General features: G+C 39.6%; 1 protein-coding gene across 1 annotated transcript in view; it reads left to right on the top strand.

Moving 5' to 3' along the window:
* Positions 1-3398: 3398 nt before the first annotated feature.
* LOC125485506 (DNA (cytosine-5)-methyltransferase 3B-like) overlaps positions 3399-11420 on the top strand; it is a 43113-nt gene continuing 35091 nt past the window's right edge. The window contains exons 1-2 of the mRNA XM_048608558.1: positions 3399-3572; positions 6920-7005. Of these exons, the coding sequence (XP_048464515.1) occupies positions 3399-3572; positions 6920-7005 (260 nt within the window). The remainder of the gene's footprint in view (positions 3573-6919; positions 7006-11420) is intronic.

Below are 11420 nucleotides of genomic sequence, written 5' to 3'. Positions count from 1 at the left end.
TAAATAAAAGATTTAAAATAATGACTCATTAGTCAATTATTGGAGGTAAAGGAAAATTAGACAGTATATTTAAAATATTAACCATTGAAAAGACAGTGTAGAAAGCTGGAGTGTGAAAAGTGAGTAAGGTAAATTTCCAATTGCACACCCCTGGCCCAAGTATATTGTCTGTCAAATTGCATTTCAGGGTGTATACACGTGGATGATTTATCCTAATGGCCCAGAAAATGGAAGAAGGAAAAGCAAGAAACTAAAAGAAAAGGTCATAATGTGAATGAATGCACTGCATTCCATTGTTGGAAGCCTTTCTTTTATGAAATAGAAGCATAAAAAATAGGAGCAGGACTAGGCTATTCAGCCCTTTGAGCCTGCTCTGCCATTATTATGATAATGGCTGATCATCCTTTCAATAGTCTGTTCTTGCTTTTTCTCCCCATATTCTTTGATCCTTTTTGCCCCAAGTGCTATATCGAACTCCTTCTCGAAACCAAACAATTTTTTTGGCCACAACTGCTTTCTGTTGTAGCAAATTCCACAGGCTCACCGTTCTCTGGGCCAAGCAATTTCTCCTTATCTCAGACCTAAATGGTTTACTCCGTATCCGTCAACCATGGCCTTTGGTTCTGGACTCTACTACCATTAGGAAAATCCTTTGCGCATCTGCTTTGACTGATCGTATTAGAATTTTATAGGTTTCTGTGAGATCCTCCCTCATTTTTATGAACTCTAATGAATATAGCCCTAACTGATTCAACCTTCTCATAGTCAGTCACGCATCCCTAGCATCTGTTTGGTAAACCTGTGCTGCAATCCATCTGTAGTCAGATAAGGAGACCAAAACTGGCCACACTATTTCTGGTGTGGTCTCACCAAGGCTCCGAATAATTGCAGCAAGACAATGCTGCTTCTATACTTGAATCCTGTCACTGAAGGCCATTTTTCTTCTTTACCACCTGCTGCACGTGCATGCTTACCTTCATTGACTGGTGTATGGGGACACCCAGATCTTGTTGCATGTTCCCTCTCTCAGTTTATAGCCATTCAGATAATAATGTCTTTCTGTTTTTGATACCCATGATGTGGAGGTGCTGGTGTTGGACTGGGGTGGACAAAGTCAAAAGTCACACGAAACCAGGTGATAGTCCAACAGGTTTATTTGAAATCACCAGCTCTCAGAGTGTTGCTCCTTCATCAGACTTTACCTGACGAAGGAGTAGCACTCTGAAAGTTTGTGATTTCAAATAAACCTATTGGACTCTAACCCGGTGTTGTGTGACTTCTGACTTTGTTTTTGATACCAAAGTGGATAATCTCACACTTATCCTCATTATACTGCATCTTCCATGCATTTGCCCATTCACTCAGCTTGTCCAAATTACACTGAAGCATCTCTTCATCCTTCTCACAGCTCACCCTCCCTCCCAGCTTAGTGTCATCTGCAAATTTGGAGAAATTACATTTAGTTTTCTCATCTAAACCATTAATGTGTATTGTGAATAGGTGGGATAACCATTTTTAATCCCTTTATTCTTTAATGGGTATCAATAGCAGGCTACCATTTGTTGTCCTGCGCCTAACTGAGTAACTTGCTAGGCTGTTTCAGTTCAGAGTCAGAGTCAGTCATGTTGCTGTGGGTCTAAAGTCACCCAGCTAAGGTGACACTTGCCTTGCCAAGGCATGTAAGGCCAAGTACTGGAAATTGAAATTAGAACAGTTAGGTGGTTATTTTTGACCACTGCAGACTCAATGGACCAAAGAGTCTGTTTCTGTGTTGTAAACCACTATGACTAAGGATGGCAGATTTCTTTCTGGAAAGGACATTCACAAACCAGACGGGTTTTTATGACAATCAGTGATTGTTTCCTGGTCATATTAATGAATCGTCTGCTGCCATGACGGCATTTGAACCCATGTCCCCAGAGCATTAACCTAGCTCTTGAATTACTAGTGTAATTATATTACCTCAGTGCCATCATCCTCTCCTAATTTGACCAGCAACATTTCATAAATGATTCATTGAAAGCAGTCATTCTAACCACTTAGCAGGAATGTACAAACAGCTTTTGGAATGTATTAGAAATGCTTGGCAACATTTAATTAATTTATTTTAATTGCTATGGAGTTTTCCTACGCTTTCGTGTCATCATTGTGAAAATAAACATATTTTCTGCCATATTTTTCCAGCTGAGAAAAATAATTCCCTCAGAATTTTTACATTAGGCACATTGTAACTCCAGAATTTTTTGCTTTGGCTATTCTGTGCACTAAACTCAATGAAATGAGGAATGCTGCCATAGTTTATTCAGCAAGTAGTTCATTCACTCATGCTGTCCACTGTGGTTGAGTCAAAATTTTATTTGACCAAAAGCCACTTTTAAAAATGTGACTTGGCATCATATCACAATTAAAGAAATTACTATTAGTGATGATATATGAATGCAATGCAGTTGTATTCAGTATTCTTGTTTCTGAAGAAGCAAAAACACATTTATTTTAAAGCAGACAAGAAAAGAATCTGACGTAGATAAGTTAGACTGTATGATAATATGTCTAATAAATTTGATCCTACAGTTTTCAGAATTACAGAACTATCCAGAGTCGGTGTTATTTATTTGGTGCAGATCAGTTAATTTGACAATTTAAACACTAGTCTGTAAATGGAATAAATTTCCTCAAAGTTATTAGTCAAGATTGATTAACTTTAGTTCTATAATGTGATCCCTGTTAATTATAATTTGTCTGCAAATGATTGTTTACCAAATCATTACTTAAAAATTCTTCAACTCTTTGCAGACAATTGTCAGGAAAACACTACCAGCAAATTTTAGTACCTTGTCAATTGGTTTACAATAGCCAAATCATTTCAATAAAAGTAATGTGACTGATGAGTACTTTATCACTTCAAGTGAGTTGGAAGTTGAGCTTTGAATAGTTGATATTCTGGTACCAAAAATAACAAAAAAAACTTATATCTTTCATCCCTTTTCTCTCATTGATCGTCCCTGCTCATGTCTGCAAATATTGCATCGCATCCTCCAGGTACACATGACCATCATTCACATGTGAGTTTGACAGGAATATCAGCAGTCACACTGTCTGTGGAGAGAAATTGAGCCTGATTCTGTCTACTCAACACATAGACACACTATTGGCAGGGAATACTGGATGACAATCAGGAAGCAGAACATTGCTCTGAATTTCATTTCCCTCACTCATTTCAAACAGTCCTCCTGACATGGAAAATATATGCTATCCGGAATAGTCAGACCCTTGAATTGTTTTGCAAAAATCTCACTTTAATATGCATTGATGCAAGCATAAATGTATCCATTGATTTGGTGTTGATGAAAAGGTTGTGTGTTGGTGAATTCCAACTTGTGAATATGTTATTCATCAGCATGACTTTGCTGTGCTTTTTTGCAGAGGGCACAGGAAGACTCTTCTTTGAATTCTACCGGCTACTTCATGACACCAGACCGAAAGAGTGGGAAGACAGGCCTTTCTTTTGGTTATTTGAAAATGTTGTTGCCATGGGAGTCAATGATAAAAGGGATATTTCACGTTTCTTGGAGGTAGTATTTAAATTCAATCCGACTGTGTTGTTTCCAGCCTATTCTAGGCATTTTACAATGATGTGATACTGATGGTAGCACTGCGGTATGAGGTGTTTATGGCTCTCATTAATGAAGAAAGAATGCAAAGTCAGCTTTGGCTGAATTGATTTTTGTTGTGTGTATGGGCAAAGGTAAATGAAAATGGCTGCAAATGATTATGATTTGTATTAATGTGCTCATTTACAATTTTGGTTCTGTATGCAAAAAGGTAAAGTAGAAGTAAAGCCGCCATAGTCCTGGAGGAATAGGGCTGTGCTCTCATTAGAAAGAGATGACTGGTAGTGGTTTAACCTAAGGGTCACCATGCCTCAGACAAGGAGCGAGGTTGAGGTGAGACCTTGGTGATGACCTCAGCCAGTAAAACTGCATTGCATGAATATAGAGAAAACTCCAGTGTAAATGACAGCGATCTTGACACACTGGTCAGGATAGATAACCTTGGTTAGATGTTGCATGCTGACTTGTGGGTCTAAAAACCTGCTTTCTTACTGTTATTCATTGTAAGCAAAATGGCCTGGAAGGACAAATGGCTACTTTTAAGAAAGCAATTACTCTACTAATTTTATTGTTTTAAAAATCAATTTGCTTTATTAATGTATTGATAAGAAAGGAAATTTATTTCTTCTTAAAAAAAAACTACTCTTGCAATTCGTATGTGGGGTAATGTTATTTAGGAGTGTACTATAAATAACACTCATACTTTGATGAATTCTGCCAGTAGGGAAAAGCCTTCATCTCTCACCTCTTGCTTATACTTACCAAGGGAAATTACTGAAATAATTTCCTCTATTAAATAACATATTGGTCATTTGTTTTATGCAGTAATGCAGAAGATTGACATGCTACTATTAATCTTACTGGCTCCAGTAAGAGACTGAGGCAATAAAAATCAAGTGGACTATCATTTTCATAGTTAGTTGCAGAATTGAGCCTGTTGTTTAGCTTGGCTGCAAATCTTCTTCTTCCTTTTCCCCATCTCCTAAATAACTCAAATATAGCAGAGGCCCGAGAAGAATAATACTGTGGAAAATGGGAATGGCGGAGGCTGACAACAGGCTCTACAAAAAAAAATCCACTATTCACAGCCCTACTACCTAAAATAATGTAGGTGCTAGTTTTTCATTTTCCACACCAACAATTGCAACATAAATTGTGGATGGAATTTAATGCCCTTTCTCCAGGCAGGTTTGGTGGCAGGTGTGCTTTTCCTGGGGCAGGCGAGGGGAGGGATCCCACTGCCATCCCACATCTTCCCCTATAAGTTTGGGAAGGAAGGCTTCGACATGGCCTTCTTGCCTCATTGTCAATTATTTGCCCCACTGAGGGCCTTCACTCACCACGACTGGTTTTCAACCAGAGACAGCGGGTCTCTTGTGGGAAGCCAACAAAGCAAATCCTGCTAAGGCTGTTTGATAGCTGCCAGGAGGATTCCATTATTGGAAACTAGTGCCAAATTGGGTGACCCACCATTGGGACTGGAGAAGGGAAACATTGCTGAGAGCCAGCACCTCCAGCACTTGCTTCTATCCCCTACTGCTGCAGTCCCACATCCAGCCCCCACTCACTTGTGACCTGGGCCTTGGGTAAATACATTGCCGACAGCATTCATCTCTCCCTCAATTACACTACCAAGCAGTGCTTAGCTGACAGTCTGTGAACGGCCGGCAGCTATCAGGGAATGATTTCTCAGGGAGAAATGTTGCCCAGCCGAGTGTCTGAATTCAGTGTGCCTCCTCGAAAGGAGGTGATTGCAGCCTCTTGATGGCTTTCTAGGTGGCTGGATGATGAAACCCCTTTTACCTCCTTTAAATTCTGAAAACATTTTTGCTGAAGAAGCAGAGCTGGAGAGTCTGGCATAGCCCAATTTCTGGTCACCAAGGAAGAGCAAAGAACTAAGGCAAAGCTAAAGAATTGAGTTTAATTAACATCTTGTGTTCATCTCGAATGCCGTACATTCTGACCTGGTCTCAATGGAAATCAGAGTGTTGGGGACTGAAGCAGTTGCCTTTTACCCTGGGTTTTCTCTTCTCCAGGCCTGGTGTGTGGATAGGTTTTTCTGTGTGTGTCCACCTCATTCCCAGGCTAAGGATTTGCATTCTCCCTCCGTTTTGTTCTCTCTTGCACACACTCCCCATTTCTTTACCTCAATCCCTTGTACACACTGCCCCTCTCCCACACATAAATTCACTCTCTCTCACTCCCTCATACACAATCCCCCTTCACACGTAATGCCTCCCGCTCTCACTCACTCACAGACTGTCCCTCTCTCACGTTCACACTATTTCTCTCTCTCACGCTTACACACATTCTGTCAGTTACTTATCTCTCCCTCCCTCACTCCCTCAAAAGTCAAAACAATAAATTGATTTTTTTTGTAAATCTACATAAATATTGGAATCCTGTGTACAGTTCTGGTCACCACACGATAGGGAAGATGTGGAGGCTTGAAGAGAGTGCAAATGAGGTTTACCACAAGATGCCTGGGTTGGAGTGCATTAGCTTTAAGGAGAGGTTGGACAAACTTGGATTGTTTTCGCTGGAGCTTCGGAGACCGAGGGCAACCTGATGGATGTATATAAAATTGTGACAGGCACGGTCAGGTGGACAGTCCGAGGGATACCTTTCTAACAAGGTGAAAATGTCAAATACCAGGAGGCATAAGATTAAGGTGAGAGGTCAGAGTTTAAAGATGTGCAAGGCAAAGTTTTTTTTATGCAGAGTTTGGTAGGTGCCTAGAATGCGCTGCCAGGGAAGGTGGTGGAAGCAGATACAATAGCAACATTTAAGAGGCATTTGGACAAACACGTGAATAGACAGGGAGTAGAGGGATATGGATCATGTGCAGGTAGATGGAATTAATTTAGAATGGCATCATGGTCAGCATGGACATTGTGGACTGAAGGGCCTGTTCCTGTGCTGTACTGTACTGTGTTCCATATAAATTCATACAGTTTTATATGAGTAATAAATGAAGGTGACCATCAAAAATGTCAACTACCTTTCTCTTACATACTTGCGTCTCTCTCTGACACTTACTCCTATCTTGCTGTTGTTTCTCCCTCTTATACCCACATTTTCTCTCACACACTTTCGCTCATGCCCAGCCTCTGCCTGGGTCTGGGTGTCCCACTCTGCTAGGGCACTGGAGCCTGCACAGGAGGGTGACAGTCTTGGTACACACACACACACACACACACACACAGACACACACATAGACACACATGTTGATCAAGCCAGCTGTAGATCATCTGTTCTTGCTGGTAGCTTCTCCAACAATAATATTTTTCCTCTTTTGCTCTCTACAGTGTAACCCAGTTATGATTGATGCAATAGATGTATCAGCAGCACACAGAGCTCGCTATTTTTGGGGAAACTTACCGGGAATGAACAGGTCAGACATGTTTATGTTTTTAGAAATTATTTTTGAATTTCGAATTACTATTAATTCAGTTATGTCATACGAAATAGTTTGGTGATATAAAATACAGTAAAATTTGTGTATTGGTAAGATTGTATTATTATTGCTTTAAATTGTAGTGTTATTATGGTTTCCCCATAGGTGGAACTGTTGTTCAAATTAAAGGCTGGAAATTGCTAATTGTAGTATTATTAGTAGATAAATACTTAACAGAAGGGTTAATCTGTTTAAAATAAACAGGTTATACCTACACTGAGACAGTAGCAAAAAGCATTTCATACAAATGATTTCTTTGTCAATTCATGGGTCAGATTTTCTAAGGAGTGGCAATCTCACTCAGATTGCCACACTACCCCTTCCTTTTTTTATGAAAGGAGGGAGTTCCATATTTCTGAGAGGAGAATTCCAATCTTTGCTTCTTCAGCAATGTGGAGCCAAACTTTAATTCTGACAGTTCTCTTATAGCTCGGAACTGTCAGGCAAAGGCACACCAGGCCCTGTTTTCACAACAGTCTGCTGCTCTATTCTGAAACTTATAGATCCAGACTTTCACTTTGACAGCTGCTATCAAATAGTAAGTACATAAGGTAAGTGTAATGTTAAGGTGTTGACAGGGTAGGATACCAGCTAAGTACAGTACCAGCTGAGTAGGAGTAGGATGGCGGATGGTCAGGGTAGGTTGGCAAGGGGTACGGTGCCAGGTTGCAAGATGTCCAGGTAAGTGATGCAGTGTTTAGGGTAGATCAAGGTGGGTGGGAGAATTTAGGTCCAGTGAGTGTTGGGTCCAGAGAATGGGTGGTGTGGGGTTTGGTCCATTGGCATGAGAAGGCAATTGCATGCAGACCAGGAGAAGTGGGGAGGTTAGTTCTGGCGGTAGAGATAAGAGATTCTATTACGGAGAGGAGGAAGGGAGAAGTGTGTCCAGTGGAAGGGGAAAAAGACATTTAGGTTTGGAGCATGGGCAGGGGGCTGTGTCCAGTGGCTGAGAAGTAGGGGCTTGGGTTGGAGTAGAATAAGGGGGTGTTGGGTGCAGACTGGGGGAAGTGTATCTCGTGACAGGGGAGTTGGGTATGGAGCAGAGGATGGGGTGTAAGTGGTGTTGCGGGTGTGTGAGCAATGCTATCCGTATGTTGTGCACGTATGCAGCCACTCCAAGGACCCATGCAAGGTGATCAGTGTGCTGATGCTGTTCACAGCATTGACTTTCAGTTCTGGAATTCACTGCTGCAAAGAAAAGAAATTAGCGGGAAAGCTAAGTGTGAGGTAAGTATGGGTTCAATTGAATAGTTACTTGAGCTTTTGGCCATGTATTTAATAGTCTAACATTTCCTGAGCAACTGCTTATTTAATTTCATCGGAATTCTCTGATTTTTATGGAGATTTTCTGAAGGCTCCAGGCAAAAAGGAATTGTCCAGCGGAATCTTAAATTTAGAATCTGCTACGATGGGGATTCTGCAGGTTCCCTGTCTGTAGCTCTCATCTAAGCTGGAATAAAGACTGTCTGACTATTGGAAAATTATTAACAGTACTCTTTAGATTTAAATGTATCTTTTAATACATACTTTATACAATGTTGCTTAGCCTATGATAGATATTCACCTCTGGATTGTGAACTTGAATTCTGCTCTAAATGATGGAAGGAGTTTCTCTTATTTTATGCAACCTGTCATCCAGTACTAAACATGTTAGTTGCAACCCAATAAGGTCCTTATGTGAGATGTAGAGAAGCCGTAAAGTGATGGGTCTGTTTGAGAAACTAACTATTCACACCAATTTAATAGACAGGAGATCAAGATTGAGGTATATTGTTGATGTTGAAGGAAGGGGAACTTGATCTAGACAGAGTATGCAAAGTTTAATTTTCTTTCTCTCCAAGTCCTACCATTGGCCAATCGAAAAAGCAGAATACAAACTTTTTTTTTATTCATTCATGTGATGAGGGTGTCACTGGCTAAGCCAGCATTTATTGACCATCCCTAATTGCCCAGAGTTAAGTGTCAACCACATTGCTGTGGGTCTGGTGTCACATTTAGGTCAGACCAGGTAAGGATGTCAGTTTCCTTCCCTAAAGGTGAACCAGAAGAATTTTTCTGACAATCTATCAATCGATTAATGGTTATCATTAAACTCTTAATTCCATATTTTTATTGAATTCAAATTCCATTATCTGCCATGGTGGGATTTGGACCTGGGTCTCCAGAACCATTACCTAGTCTCTGGATTAACAGTCCAATGATAATACCATTAAATGGCCACCTCCCCAATTTACTGATTCAAATTATATCTAAAATGAACAACATTGATATCTCAGTCAACAATCCTTCATTGTGTATGCCATTAAGATCAATGACTGGAACATGCTGGCTGACAATGTATGGATTGCAAACAATGTTGATGAGAAAATAACCTTAAATCTCAATAACTCCCATTAAACTTCGACATGTATGTGCTACACTAATGGATATGTCCTGGGTATAATCAACATTGCTGATACTCATGATTGACTCTCATTTGCCTTAATTTGTGAAAGATTCATTCATAATTTACATGGAAAATTGAAACAAAAAACAGGTCACATGCAGTATTAATTCCTTGTTCCAACAGTTTATACTTAATCCTGGTTCCAGGTGAATTTCACTGACCTTTATTCAAACTTAAAATAATTCAGTGCTCAGGAATTACTTTTCTGTTTCATAAGGAAGAAATTCTTCCATCAAAACTTAATTAAGATTGTCTTTAATGGCCACAATGTGTCTAAAACACAAATGGTTGTATTTTAACAAGCACGCTAATTAGACAGGAATGTATTTGGCATTAGCCTCTATATCAGTTAAAACTCATTGAACAATGTCTTAAACAATTGTAAATTGTCCTCATTAAAGTTGGCTGCTAAGGACAAGTTGTTTATTTTTCAAATTATTCAAGGTATGTAACAAAAAATAATCATTATGTTCTACAGTTCTGATCTGTCTATAAAATTCTATCAGAACTAGACAGGAAAATGGAGGAAGGATGATCCCATTGATTAGGAGTCCAGAACCAGGGGTCAAAGACTAATGATATGGGATATGCCATTTAGAACTGAGATGGAGAGGAATTTCTTCACCCAGACAGTGGTGAGCCTGTGGAATTCTTTGCCACAGAAATCGGTTGACTCCAAAACATTGTGTGTTTTCAAGAAGAGTTAGATATAATTCTTGGTGCTAAATTGAACAAAGGGTATGGGAGAAAGCGAGAATAGGGTACTGAGTTGGATAATCAGCCATGATCATACTGAATGGAAGAGCAGGCTCAAAGGGCCAAATGGCCTACTCCTGCTCCTATTTTTGATGATGCTATGATAGCGGGCTGTTTGTGTTCAAATTCACTAAGACCATAAGACATAGGAGCAGAAATTAGGCCATTTGGCCCATCGAGTCTGCTCTGCCATTCAATCATGGCTGATAAGTTCCTCAACCCCATTCTCCTGCTTTCTCCCCATAACCCTTGATCCCTTTGATAATCAAGAACCTATCTATTTCAGTCTTAAATGTACTCAATGACCTGGCCTCCACAGCCTTCTGAGGAAAGTGAATTCCATAGATTCACCACTCTCTGGCTGAAGAAATTTCTGCTTATCTGGTGATTAAATTAAATTGTTAAATTGGTGATTTATGAAATGCAAAAGAATGCTATTCCAAGATCCTGCTGAAAAGAACTGAGAGAATATTCTTTTACAGTTCCATACATTGCAAGTTATTCATTGTCCTAATCATGTTTGTTAATATTTGTTTCTTTAAATTAGTGAATTGCAAATGCAATTAGTATAGTAACTTGATCAAATTATGGAAAGCCTGCATAAATCCAGTATTATAACTAAGTAAGGCAGTTCCTGGCTATATTGATGCAATACAGCAAAACATGAAAAGTGAAAACTGTAAAGACCATATCCACTTAAAGAAATTGTTGCCAGGCCTTTATGAAAAGTTGATATTACTGTACTCTTAAAACTCCCATGTGAATCATGAAAGTTTTAAAAAACAAACCAGTGAATTGCTAATGTAGCAAAATGAATAATTTCAAGGTTATTTTAAAGTCAGAGTTGAAATAATCAAGGTAATCTACCACCTTCATGCTGCTCCACTCTCAGTACCAATGTTCCAACAGGCTGTGATAGCCCCTATGAGGCCTGTGGGGAATTACCAGTTAATCTCCTCATTGAGTATGAGTTCCCTTGATAACAGGCCAGCTGAAACTCATCAACTGAGCCCAATTTTTAATAAAGCAGATGGACACCCACTCACGATTTGATGTTAGTATTGCCCTTAACTTTTTTTAAAAAAGGGAAAAAACGCAGACCCATAATAATTTGGTGGGAAAGTTGTTTGGTTGTGTGTGATAACAGTTC

This window comes from Rhincodon typus, chromosome 19 (genome assembly GCF_021869965.1).
Source record: "Rhincodon typus isolate 14 chromosome 19, sRhiTyp1.1, whole genome shotgun sequence".
Classification (NCBI taxonomy): Eukaryota; Metazoa; Chordata; class Chondrichthyes; order Orectolobiformes; family Rhincodontidae; genus Rhincodon; species Rhincodon typus.
This window is presented reverse-complemented; position numbering and strand designations above follow the sequence as displayed.